This window comes from Bombus flavifrons, chromosome 2 (genome assembly GCF_040668555.2).
Source record: "Bombus flavifrons isolate JBK064 chromosome 2, iyBomFlav1_principal, whole genome shotgun sequence".
Lineage (NCBI taxonomy): Eukaryota > Metazoa > Arthropoda > Insecta > Hymenoptera > Apidae > Bombus > Bombus flavifrons.
The window spans coordinates 16,526,601-16,541,326 of NC_138443.1; the positions used below are offsets into that span (position 1 = coordinate 16,526,601).

Consider the following 14,726-nt stretch of genomic DNA (forward strand, 5'->3'; position numbering starts at 1 on the left):
CTTTAGATTTCAACTGTTCTACCTTGTGATGTATTAGATCGTTCAAAAAGTTTCTTTCATTTTATCAGGAAGTAATAGATGCACAACATTTTGTGTTTTACATTATTTTATTGAATCATGTATGATCCATTTTGTTCTATCGGAAGAAAATGGAGAAAATGTCGTGCATCTGTTGTTTCCTTGCAAAACGAAAGAAACTTTTTGCACATTCTAATATATCGTATACAAAATACAAGGAATACCTACTTATCTCTTTCGCTCGCGATATAAGAACGATAATTGCCTTTGGATCAAAGATAATTTGAAATTGAGCGATATGAGATGCATTGGCGAATTTGTAGAAACGTTTCAGCGTCTCCGATTTCGATGATTTTTCAATATATCTAACGCTTAACATTTCAAACAACTTTTTCCTGTACATGTGATCATCGGTCTCGCCTAGTTTCCGAGATATCGCTACAGTCTATTTCCGTCTATAGTTGTGCGCTTGTGGAAGCGTACGCGTCACTTTGCGTGAACATTCTATAACCGGAGTTTCGTTTGCTCGTAAGAATCAAAATTATAATTAATCGCAATTTCTCTTTTTCCAGTGGAAAACTGGCTCCTGATGTTTAATTCCGATGAATAGACTACTTGACATTACTGCGACGATATAGGTAACAAATTACAATAACGCACTGGTAAACGCATAGAACACTGTTTGAAAAATATACAAACGTACTATATACAAACGTAATATGCAAACGTACGTAGCTTCTAATGCAACACGGCGACACGGAGGAATAGTTTTACTTAGCACGATGTTTCCTCGAATTAAAGATTTCGTCTCGTTCAACCCCGGAGTCTCGTTTATTGCGCGAGAAGATACGTAGATCGTGAAGAACGGATCGGTTACGTCTGGAGGGAAAAGACAACGAAAGGAAGTTTTGGATATATATCGGTAATTTCGAATCGTTCTTCCGACCACTGAGAATCCCATGGAAGATGGATAAATGGCCGAGATTGGCATTGAAGTTAAGATCAAAAGACCCATCGTACATCCCACGGTTTCGTTTGAATGGGGTGAAAGAAAAAGAGAGGATACCAAAGAGAGAAACAAAGAGAGAGAGAGAGAGAGAGGTGGAACTTTCATGTTTGGCTTTCGAATGCAATTGCTTGTCGTAAATCTCGGGGTAAAGTTTGTTGCGCGCCAACCGACCAGGACGTTCTACCAGATGCGATAGATCAGTCTCTTGACCTGTCGGTGTAACGCCACGATAACAGGCAAAACGAGCAACTGTCTTGTAGAAACACTAGAAACGTGACTCTGATTTCATATGGTCTTTTTTTTTTTGTTTTGTATCTTTAGATAGAATAAACGGCGATTTATTCTTGTAAGAATATTCTTAAACGATCGACAGACACACAGCTAATGATGTTACATAGTCGCAATGGCTGCATAGTTTATAGTTTACGACATGGAATGGGTAAAGGTCAATGATATAACTTGTTGCGCTTTTAGAATGACGTAGAAGTTTTGTTCGATGACGAGAGAAGCGACAGCTAGCTCTTCCCAAACGATTATCTTATATCGCGTTATAAAATAATTATCTTACGTTACATTGTAATTCGTAGAGTGGTTGATTCGCGTTTATTGCACCTAAGCGTTTATTGTACGATACGCGTAATTAAATATATCTAGCTAGGTAACTAAATACTCACGCTTTATTTAAATTTTAATAAATATGTCTGGATAGGCACATCGCGAAGCACGTTGATAGAGAACATCATTTACAGATATCACGGTGGTTCTTCGTTTATTTGGTCCAAATGTGGCCTTAAATATCGGACAATACGTGCGTATTTTCAGAGATATTCTAACGCGTTGTTCCAAGTTTTGGATAACAAAAATTTCAATACGAAACGTTACGATGGTATAACTAAGACAGTATAAAAATTGGAAAATCAACAAAAATGGGCTTATCATGCTGTTCTTGCGTAAACTTCGTATCGATTCGCAACCACGTCTTAACAATTGGAACAAAACGTAGATTTCTTTTTACGCGTCGAAGCGGCACAGACTTACGGATTACCAGAGTCTCTGTTTTTTATTTGTTCGCCACGTGTCGCGTCGGGTTGCGTCGACCGGGCACAGCACCGTATGCCCACTATCAATGGAAAGTTTCGTCCGATTCATTACAGGTACGTGTCGTACATACATGGCAAGAAATTACGAGTCGCGAGGGTATCGAGTATAGGGCGAACAACGAGGATGAAAAGAAAAAGAAAACGACAGGCAGAGGATATCGAAGTGCAGCGTCGACAAATTCCTGCGCTCAACAAAATGGCCAATCCCATCGTCGTCGTCGTCGTCGTCCTCGCCGTTCTATTCCGGGTCTTTGCGACACTTACCGTCTAGAGTCTAGAGTCTAGACCAACAAAATTCTGTCTGTCTTGTCACCTTGGCCCGCTAGGTTAAAGTACGGATAGACCTTAAAGTTTCCTTCGTTTCCCTCAATGCCTCTTCTGACGTTCCATTTGATTAAAATATTACGGTTATCGACGTATTCTGCGGTTCGTTCGTATTTGCCTCGTTGATCGATCGGCTACTCGCATTCATCCGACCAGAAAGAGAAACAAACGTATCTACGACCATTGGTTTAGAAATTGCGAAACGACCGATGCCACTCGTTAAATGTCACAGACTTCCACCACCGCCGGTGTGAGTGACTTATCTGTCATGTAATTTTCAAAGCTCGTTCGCGCATTTACATACGTTCAATACGCTATGAGTATCTAAAATAACATGTGAATATAATAATGATAATTATATAATAATAATTATAATAATAATAAATCCTACAACAAAGTAGCGCGATATACGCCTACCTGTACGGATCAGGTAAAATTTCAAGGAAGTTTCGATTGAAAATTGGCAATCGATGATCGATGATTAACAACCGCTTTCAACGGTAATTGATGTTTCCTTTGAGATCTATTTGACAAACGCGACTTTGGACAATTTGTTTCTCTTAGCAGTAGTCGGTGAACATACAGGGTGGTTGGTAACTGGTGGTACAAGCGGAAAGGGGGTGATTCTACGCGAAAAAAGAAGTCGAAAATATAGAATAAACATTTTTCGTTTGAGGCTTTGTTTTCGAGAAAATCGACTTTGAATTTTCGCTCGGTACGCGTCCGGTACGTTATAACGGATCTCACTGTAGATCGTTGTCTCGATGGAAAAATTAAAAAAAAAAAAATAAAAAAATTTTTATTGTATATTTTCGACTTCTTTTTTCGCGTAGAATCACCCCCTTTCCGCTTGTACCACCAGTTACCAACCACCCTGTATATTCATCGCACATAAAAGATCAAAGGAAAAGGATGAATAATGGAAAAATCAACTAACCACTGTTTCGTTAGTTGGGGATGAGTCAGTGCACGGTAGGTTCGTACAGTTACATCTGGTCAGGTACAGGTCAGTCGGTGGTTCAAGGATTGCAACACGGTAATGGGCGATGCAATACGATGACATCGGTATGTCGGATTCGAAATAAAGTATTCTTCGCTTTATACGAGTGAAATATGTTGAGGTTATTCGATGTATGAACAGAGGAACGCGTGGATAAATTGTAAGGTAGTAAATACAAGTAGGAATATAATTTGAGCTGGTCCCGATCCGCACGTTAGTAATGTTACCCTATAACTGGAAAACCTGAAGCTATCGCCATCTGTCTACGGTCTATGTTCTGTCTTCGTCCTAGTCTATTGTCTATACGCTGTCGATGGCTTCAGTGCTTGAGAAAACAAAGACCAGACGTAGAGTTTTCTTAAAAGTGGTGACCACTTCAAAAAAATACATAGTTGAGATATAAATGAAAGAAATATTATTGCAAATATCGCGAAGAGGTCTTTCAAACTTGCCTCTTTATTTCGATAGAAATAAAAGTTTAAACGATTAACTGGCGATCGGACGACGTTATTATCTTCTGGAATATTAATAAAACGTGGATCACGTTGTTAGTATTTCATCGTGTAAAGAATGTTCCAGGTATATTGGCTATATAAAATTTGAATACCTATACCTTTCTAGATATGTGTCAACTTTAACAATTTCTTCAAATCTATCTGCTAAATTCGAAGAAAGAAGTTTAACGCGGTATTTATCTATATTTTATCGTTTTGAAAGAAAGTTGTACGTAGCAACGAAATTAGGTAGGTATATGAAGATATGTAACGCGTTTATTAAACTGTACCACATGAAACCACTCGTGGTGATACTTATAATTTAACCTTGATACTTTTACATCTTGATACGTATATCTTGATACCTTGATACGTTTATATTTAAACTGAAATATACTATGTATATATCCATCTATATCGTTTTAATTATACGATTTTTCTAATTACACATACAGAACGATGTACCGTAACATGATAAAAGTGGAAGCCCTGTTATTAAAACTTTGAAAAGTGCATCGTTGCATGCGCGACAAATTTGTTTCCAAGTGCTGCGAACGGGTAGAAATGAGAAATAAAGGGGAGAGAGAGAAAAAAAAGGAAGAAAACTGGTAGGGGAGACAGACAGGGAAAAGAGAGGGTGGGGCGAAGGCGCGCGAGAGAACGAAAATTTGATATTCATGAAGCATTTTAAAGTCGTGCCATCCGAGAAATGGGTATAGAATATAGACTGCTAAGCAGGGGTAGACTCGTAGATATTTGTGGAAACCTATTTAGATGCGAATTCGTGATTCGCGGCCGCCGTTCGCATTTTCTCTGCGAACGCTTGGACGTCGAACTTTTCTTTGACGAAAGGAAAAAACGAACGACGCAGGAGATGCTAGTGAGAATCGCCTATGCGCTTAATTATCTTTTTAATTCATAAACACCGCCGTTTTTTAGTTTCGTGAGATGGTAAAAAATTGTAATTATTAGACTGTCCGGAAAGTATCTTTCGTTGTTTTAAGGAAATAATACACGCACAATGTGTTTTCTTTTATATTGGTTTATCGAATTATGCACGAACATAATAATAGAAATAGAACGAAATGGATCATACGTAATTCAATAAAATAATATAAAACAGAAATTGTTGCTCATCTATTATCAGCTTATGAAACGAAAGAAACTTTTCCGACGACTTAATACTTATTCTAAGAATTACAAATTCTAATTCTAATTCTAAATTACGAGTGACAGAGAAGAAATCGATATTGAATCTTAGAGCCTCGTGAAGGAAGATATTAATAAGAATGACGATGTATTAGGATAAAAGAAATTCTTCTTTCTAACCGTTTTATTAATCGAATAGTAAATTTTTACAAACTGGTACCTAAACGGTAGGTATATTAGGTTGGAAATCGTGAGAAGTTAATCCGAATAACAGGTAACTATATATCTACATAGATAATTAGAATTTTATCATTAATAAAGAGAAAATTGACATTTGATCTTGTGTCAAATGGTAAGTCTCTGTATCGTACCGAAACTGTGAAACTCGCTTCGATGTATTACGATACATTACTATAATAAGCAAGACTATTATCGTAACGATAATAATTACCAATTTATAACGTAATATCTGCGTAAGATAACTTTGGAATACATTTGGTTTATTTAAAAACACTTGCGAGAGTATACAATATTGCGAAACGCGTGCAATGTAACGACAAAATATTTCGAAAATCAGTGCGATAAGAAATGTAGTTCATGGAAGCGTAGGTATATGTATATGTCGATATTGTGGATACAGTGCACCGAAGTGCGTGTTCCGTGACGTTATTTTACTTTTAAGTACCAAAGTTCAGAAACTTTTCGAAATAAAAGTTGAATATTTATATTTTAAATGAACGAATATCATACGATGAATGTGATATCAACCGCCAATTGTCGTTCGAACGAATAAAATCTAAAATAGGTAGATAGGTACATATGCGGCACAAAGTCCGGTAAAATGCGATAATCGATATAAAATCACCTCTTCGATCTCTGCAATATCAAAATTTCCAATACCAAAAATTTGAATAGACAGGAATTACAGCGAGAGAATCTCGCAGGTATCTATGAATGCTATCTAATCGTTTTTCTATGAATTAATCAGAAAACGTATTTCGCACTGGGTCATTTGAGATAATCGAAAGGTACGTACACGTATTCGATTATCTCAAATGACCCGGTCAACATTCGACGCTTCGATCGTTGAAAAAACGAAGAACGAACATCGTTATCCGATGATAATTATCCTCGCGGAGGTTCGAGTCGGTTGAATAAGGTCACGCATTTAATCTCGCGCCGTTTCCCTGTCGGAAAACCGACACGGATCGAACTGGAACTCGAACGGCGAGATTTTTCCATTCACATCCACATCCACGATCCCTGGCGGAAACCAGTGACTTCCGCGTTCCCTAATTCCAGTCGCGCGACCGTCAGCATATCGCTAAGTAGGTACACCTATACGTATGTAACTGGGAAGAATAATGACACAACTGTGAAAAAGTAATTTTCCAACGGATCGTAAGATCGATTTTAGCTCGTATTCGAAATTAAATAAGGAGAAGAATATTTGACTATATCGGAAACGAAGCGATCGTCGGATCTTATATTTTAGTTACATTTGAATCTTGTTTATTTGCTTGCTACGAGACATTGCCGAACGTTATCATAATTACGTTATCGAAATTATAATTAACGAATCATTTTACTTATCACGGGTAATGTTACACCTATCCGACTAGTTGTGAGACGATATCACATTTTTGCAAAGGAAACAAGCCACGTTCCCTGCAAGCATTTCTCCTCAATATACCTGTCTATCCATTGTATTGCACATTTTCTTCCGAAAGCAACGATAACTGCAAATACTTCCTTACTTCTATCTACTTGCCCCAAGCGTGATAGCTATTAGCATTATTACCTAATCTAACCTGACCCTTGAGGTTTTCGAAAAGTGTATACCTGGAATGTGTAACAAAAGAGTACACAATGACGAGTATAATTACGTTATATATTTTACTTTCCAATTTTGCTACTGGGATTTACCACAATTACTAAATCTCAATTTAAACAGCATATTGTAATTACTTTTTACGCATGACGAGTGTACTGGTCAAATTAGGCAACTGTTTAAGCGAAACCTACACAGATGTCTTCCTTTAGAAGCTAAGAACCTACGAATAATTTCCATCGATAGAATAAAGCAATCCGTCTATTTACCAACCTTGTGCTTGACTCGATCGCGATATAGTTGCGATTCTTCAGCCAACGATGTTTCATCGGCGTGCACGATACGTACACACTTGCGTGTTTCAGTTACGCGGTTCTCCCGCGGAAAATCGTACTCCGATTTGGAGGATCGTGGCCGCGCGATAACGGGTCACCTTTTATATACCGAGCGGCGCTAAATTGAAATCCCGAGAAAAGAGAGCGGTACGCGGCAAAGATCGCTAGGAGACGGCGTATGCGTGTGTGTGTATGCGCGCGCGCGTCTAAGTATAGGCGAAGGGGTGGGGTTAAGCGGAGCAACGCGTCCGCTGAAAAATTATAATAATCACTTTAGAAATTAATGGTACGTCCGTGGAGGCACGGGAGAGATCCGTGCCGGGAGTGACAAGGTGGTTGGCCGATAGTGGGGGTAAGAGAGCGGCGTGCAAATGGCGACTCCAGCTCCGCCGAGCCAATCGCTGCACGCGCACCCCAGAATCGAGTGAACGCTGGTCACGCCTAGTCATGACGTCACCATGTCCTGCGCGTAGAGTCACTTCTCCACCACACTCGTCGGAAGAGTATCATTCGCCACACTCGTATCCAGCGTCGCTTATCACGCGCCTTCTTTTTCTCTTTTCTACTGGATGCCGGCTTGCGACCTACGCGCACGCGACAAAAATCACGATACAACGGTGAGCGATAAGTCAGCCGTTGAGTTCTTCGTACGGATCCGTGAGCCTTCTACGGATACGTTGTCAACTTGACGAAAATCGAAAGATCGAAGTATCGAAGATCGAATGGTTGGAAAGATCGACGAGTCGGTTCTGAGAGCAGAACCGTTTTTTGGCGGGAACAGTCTGAGAAAAGTGTGCCGCGGGTGATAGTGTTGCCAGTGGATCGACGTTACGCGAGAGACGCGAAGCACCGTAAAAGTTAGCTGTCCGTTCGAGTGAATTCTTCGCAAAACGAAACAATGATCGTGCAACAATGGTGCGATAAAATGGTTCCATGGTTCGGAAACAGTGATTAACCTGTCATACGCTGAACATCGTATATTCCTATTGACTGGAGATACTTATCTTCCCGCCGGTATTATAAATATACTGTTCGTCGAGTATTCTATCACGTAGATATACAGAAATATAGCGCTGCTATACGTACATTTTCCATCGGTCCATCTATTTTGAATCGCACGAAACGTCGCTACCGTTCGACAAGACTGTCAAGAGTTGTTGAATTTGGTTCGTTGGTGATTGCTGTCCGATCGAAAGAACGAGATAAATAAGAATAATAATAAAGTGAAGTTAGGGTGAAAAATTGAGGATTTTGTTGGACGTGGTGGGGAGTGTTGTAATTTGCGAGAAGATCGGGAAATAGCGTCCTCCGAATCGTTAGGTGGAGTCGTTTGGAAAAGTGGTCACGACGCAACAAACGGTGACGAGTTGTCCAGGGGGTGGCGAAGGCGGCGGCGGTGCAGGTGGCGGTGGCGGTGGCAGCGAGAAGACGGTCCCGTATGCGGCTACGACGGGTCCGGTAGAGGAGGTGGAGGCGCAGGAGGTGGAGGTAGAGGTCGACGAGGTTAAGATGGAAGCCGAGGAGCATCTCGCCAGAGAATACGTACAGGAGTTTGTTCTCGATCATCTCGATCCCGCCGACGTCAAACGAGAGGTTAGTCGTTGATTCCTCCCGTTGGAGGTTTACATTCTCTTATATTTGTATTAGCCGTGTTTTATCATACATCCGTACTTATATACCTATATGTTGCGGCGAAAGCGTCAAATTTAGTAAATAGTACGTTCGTATACACGACTGTGTGGGTTTGTCGCTGTATACGAATTTACACGTAGTTCCAAAGTACGAAAGTATAGGTTGGTAGATACAAAGAAATTCGTATCTAGTATTTTTAGTAAGTTTGTTTGTTTAGATATACTATGCGAATAATGTAGCAGTGCGTTTCTGCTACTAGTGACAAAGCTTAAATTTTGTTGTTTCAAGGTAGATATTTACATATTTGTGAAAAGTGACGTGTGTGTTTACCTACGCGTGGGGTATCTATTTATCAAACTAATGCGTATATTCGCTTTAACGTATAGGTATGTATAATGTACTCTTAATACGTAGTATCGTAAATTTACTATATAGAAAGTATTATATGTATACCATGTAAGTATTAGATTTACTGTATGAATATACTTACCTACCTAAATAACGTTTGTACGTTTACACGATAGCTAAATATACCTGTCTATGGAATGCACATAATATATGAAATAGCCAAAGTAAAGCGGAACAAGTCCCTATTTTGGTTTCGTTCCTTTAATTGGTCTTCGTAAGAATACGAAATTCCCCAAACATCCACAGTCGATATTAAATTAGGATTTACATACATATATACATACATATATATATATATATAAAGAGAGAGAGAAAGAGAGAGTTAGATATTTTAATTTAATTTCCAATATCGTGAACGTTTTTATTTTCATTTGCATATAATAAGAATTAAATTTAGTAATTAATCGAGCTTGACTCGATAAATGACAGTGTTGTATAGGGATTTTTATAGTTTACGATGTCGCTTGAGTCTTTGAATTGAAACATTCGAGAATATAATATGATATATAATATAATATAAATATGATCACTATCTTGATGTTTTGTATTGGAAATATCCTACTTTAAATGGAAAGAGTATAAGTAGGTACTTAGGTACTCGTACATTTTAATAGAGTTTCGGTCAAACGCGAAAGGCGTTCTTGCAACGATATTAAAAATAGTTCCATGTTACAAAACGAGGTAAAATTCAACAAGTAGGTATTATTATTAACATGGCAAAACAAGATTGACCAGTACCTAAACGACGAAAAACTATGATAACTTCTTAATCACGATGCATCGTGTATTAAGCATAAGTTACTTTTCGAAACATTGATTTTTTATTTTAAATTAAGTGTACTTGTTACGCGGTTTCTTTCACGACAGAATTAATTTATCGAATTATACCAACGATCGGAAAATAATTTTCGTTACGGGTGTCTGTCGATTCATCGAATCTGCACGTCGATGGGCGTTCATTGAAAAAGATTATTCGCGTTATATTTTTTGTTTTTTTTCTCCCTTTTTTTTTTAGCGAACACAGAGACGAATTAATTCATACGCGTTGTGATTTAACACACGCTGAAAGTTTCCACTGACGTTGAAATCGTGTGTGTAAATGGAGTCACGTGCGTTGTTCTACGTTATATAAGCTTGAAATTATTACGTTATATATTTATATGAAAAGCGGAAAACGGAACATGTTTCCATATAAACATCGGACGATAAATATTAAACTCTTCGAGCGATTTCTCGAGGTTTTCAGATTTCAATGAAAAATAGATACCTACCGTTATCACGAAAATTACACAAGTATCGATCGAACGATATATTTTTCTACGCGAAATAGACGTTAATCCAAATTTTTCTTTTTTAATTTTTCTGTCCCAAGAATTTCTTGTTTACAAAAATTGTGATAATGTATTATTATAGGTAGGTACACGCGTTAAGAGATAGGTATCTATCTACCTACTTGGAAAAAATATTTCAGGTTTGTATTTTAATTCTAATAAATCGATAAAAGATATTTGATGGTACATTTGATGGAAATTTCGGTTTACGTTCCAGAATCACATAATTTCTAGATACGTTACTCGTTGTTATTTAAATACTTAGGTTAACAAATTAGTGCTTGAATCCATCGTGTCTCTATAAGCAATGCTGAAAGTATTACTTACATAATAATAATCCGTATACTTTCGAAACACGTCGATACATTATCAAATAGGCAACTTGCCACCATTTCCAATCTGATTAATTACATCGTGTATCATCTCCATTTCTATTTTCTTGCATACTTGATAATACAGAGTAAAAAAATAGCCGGAATAACATAAATTATGAGGAGAATTAGATATTAAATTTATAAACTAAGTTTATAAACCGATTAAACTTTATTTGTAGAAACTAATTTGTCTTCGTCGAAGTAGCATAATATCAATCAATATTATCAAATGTATTTCAAATGTATACGTGTTGATACTCGTTGATATTTTTACTTGTCTTTGCCGATAAAAAAATTATATCAGGACAAGTAACGTTCATACGAGATAATTAAGTAATATCTTTTATTACACAATGATGTTTATTTTCCTGTACCAACTAACTTTCTCCTGGAACGATTTCTTTGTATCGACAAGAATAATCAAGATATTAACGAATGATAGATAAACGAAATATGTAATGTACCTATCTCGTAGATGTAATATAACGTGTGACAGGGTAAGCTAGGAATCAGAAGGATATTTGAGTTGAGCTAAGTAATTCGTCTTGTAATTTGTCAAATTCGGTTATCGACATAACGGGAATACCGGAATCTAAGTTTGAAAATAGATTACATAATTCTTTATTAGTAGCGTAACGAATAGCAAAGTATACGTTGTGTACTTACATAGTCAGCTCGCTAGTCATAATTTTCTTTGAGGATAAAACTCCTACTTATAGAAATGAAAAGTTCGTTCAGCTAACGTTAATAGTTAACAATAATAGTCACTAATAAATCTTGATTCTCAGTTGTAATTATCATAATTCGGTAGAGTATATATGTATCACGTGCTTTATTTCTAGAAATTATTTGATCGTTTAATCCTATTACGTTTCCTGTAGTACCTCGTTGCTGACTCAGATATAACTCCGCAATAGGATCGTTTGAGTCATTTTCTCGTTCCTGATAATTTGTCCTGCTGGACCTCAGGTGTACGATCGTTTGCTCATTCTTTCGTTACAACACGAAAGACTACGTTAAAGTCTCGTATTAGGTTGTCCGGAAAGTGTCTTTCTTTTACAGACACGTCTTTTACAACGACACATCTTTATACAAACATGAAACCTAATCTATCAAACGTTGTGATCTTTATCTTGATAGAACAAAATGGATCACACGTAATTCGATAAAATAATATAAAACTGTTGAAAATGTTGTGCATCCATTATTTCCTTCTAAAACGAAAGAAACTTCTCGGACGACTTAATAGCATTGGGTTGGCAGCCAAGTCATTAGGTGGTATTGACAAAATCCGCAATCACTTAGTTGCCAACCCAATAGATAGAAAGTTGAAGATCGAACGTCTAGAAGGTCGAAGCTTAGACGACCTAAGTAACCAGAAGCCTGTTAGACGAAACGAAAGAAAGAAAGAAATTAACGAATGGCTATTTGATCATCCAGGTAAGAATCAGCTCACCAATGATGGTGAACGGTAGTGTGGTGCAATTACCTGGCCAGGCTCTACAAGCGCAAGGTCTGGCTCTAGCGCCTCTGACACCGCCGGCGCACGAGCTTGAGCAACCCCATCCGCTTTACGGACAGCCGCACATTCAGGTGCAGCACGGCGTCCTGGTGAAGGCACCACCGGGTGCAGCTTCTCATCTGACGACCCTTTCGCATCCTGGAACACCGCCGGATACTCCTCCGGTCTCAGCGTCGCCCCCACCGTTGCAATTGCATCGGGGCGATCGCGATTCCCGCGATAGAAGTCTGTTTCTTCATTTGCAACAACCTAGCTCCATCGTACAAGACGATATGCAGGCTGGTGAGGGCTTTTGCAGACAGCCCGGAGTCATGGGTTGGTTGACGCAGTCCCTGAGGCAGGAACCGCTCGACCTCAGGCCTCACTGCCCTCAAGAACAAACACCGGAACCTCATCACGAGGCTTGGCCCTCCGCACCTATGCACCATCATTTTCAAGACCCGCAACACCTGCAGCGTCACACCAAGCATGCAGGTGAGTGTAGGTAGAATTTAGATATTTCCGGGGGTTTCGAACGAGGCAGTTTGGTTACTTTTCCGTAACGAAACGCGATTTTGAGCGTTTGAAACAAGGTAGATCTCTGAGAGAGATGGATTTCGTTGTTAACGCTTCCGCGTTTCTCTTGAACCATTTTTTTTTATTATATTGTATTTCTCTACTGTTAGAACGTTTATTAAGGTCGAGGGAAGTAAGGAGGAATCGTCGTTGATGCGCGTGAACTCTCGTTTCAGTTTCACGCTGAAGATTTTCTTGAAACATCAAAAGTCCTGCCCTTGGTTGAAACAAAAACGGCATTGATATATTTTAAATTTAAAAAATTAACAAATTTTTAATGTACCGAGTCGTTGTATGTTTGTCGGTTTGTATGCAGTGTTATAGGATATACACATATAGTTAGCAGGACATAATATCTTTATGAATAACCATGGGAAAAAATAAATCGAATTTTAGATAGCATTTTTTTACTATTAGAAGTAAGATGGATCGCTCAAACGAAAGTTATATCGTTTTATTAAATATGATTATAGTCGTTGTAGTATACAATAGTCATAGGTTAGAATCGCAACTACGTGTTACGTTAAAGTATATTTTATGACAATACAAATGCCTGAACGCAGTGATATTACTTCCTCCGAGCACTTGAAGAATTAGTATTTTTAGAGAAATTAAAAAGCTGATCGTCGCGTCGAAAATTTTCTTAAAATTCCTAAATCTATCTTATTGCAACGACTGTAAAAGATAGTACTAATGCATTATGTTTATCTCTGTTAGTGTTTCATCTCTACGCGAATTATCCTACTCGCTGGCTGTGCAAACTTTCTGCTCATATCATAATCCTAACATATTCTCTTGAAAGTGATTTTTGTATTTTTATTTTGTAAGACAAAGCATGTGCTAAATACACTTTAGCTTGAAATTTTTGGCTACTGTGAGCCACTGGCGTTATGAATTAGCATTAGATTGAAATCGTTGGTACATCAACGTACCTACTTTTCATTTGTCGTAACATTGAAACGATCAAGTGGCTTTTAAAGGATTGGAAGATCACAAATTGATCGAGAATTCTCAGTTGCATGTGGTTGATAAAAGGATAGGTAACTAACTGCATTGAATTATGTTTATTGAATTACAAAATAGCGGAAGATTTATTAGAGAAAGGTGTAAGGATATTCTAAATGTCGCATCTAAATTTAGAATGATAGATCTGATCAATCCAATCGCGTGTAATTTTAGACTAAACTTAAAGTCATCGTTCTTGATAAGAATAACAATGATATGATTCCGAGTTTGTTTAAATTTCTTACGAACGTGTTAAAAGATACAACAACAAATTCTGGCAAAAGTGAAAACGTGTACACGAGATCATCCGCAAAGTATAACAACGTAAGATCGTGCCACGTCTAACAACACGTTTCAAACACTGGCCACGTAATTACAAATTTTAATCATGATCATGCGTCTGTTTGATTCCTTGTCGTCTTATATCAAATAAAACAAATATTGGGTTGACAACTAAGTGATTGCGGATTTTGTCATTAGGTGGTAATGACAAAATGACCAATTTGTGGTGGAATTGTAGAGGATTGATAAAACGCTAACGAAAACTTGCTGTTGCAACCCGTCAAATATATTCGAAATAAATTAAATAAATATAGACAATGCCCGAAGTCGCTCGTACAAACGTATTCGCAAAGACAG

The 14,726-nt window shown here is 37.9% G+C and overlaps 1 protein-coding gene across 4 annotated transcripts in view; it reads left to right on the top strand.

Moving 5' to 3' along the window:
* Positions 1-7,636: 7,636 nt before the first annotated feature.
* tj (Maf family bZIP transcription factor traffic jam) overlaps positions 7,637-14,726 on the top strand; it is a 77,354-nt gene continuing 70,264 nt past the window's right edge. The window contains exons 1-2 of one of the 4 annotated variants that reach the window (XM_069132067.1): positions 7,637-8,853; positions 12,446-13,001. In XM_069132067.1, the coding sequence (XP_068988168.1) occupies positions 8,770-8,853; positions 12,446-13,001 (640 nt within the window). In that variant the 5' untranslated portion in view covers positions 7,637-8,769. The remainder of the gene's footprint in view (positions 8,854-12,445; positions 13,002-14,726) is intronic. The other 3 variants (XM_069132066.1, XM_069132065.1, XM_069132068.1) reach the window with 3 other exon arrangements.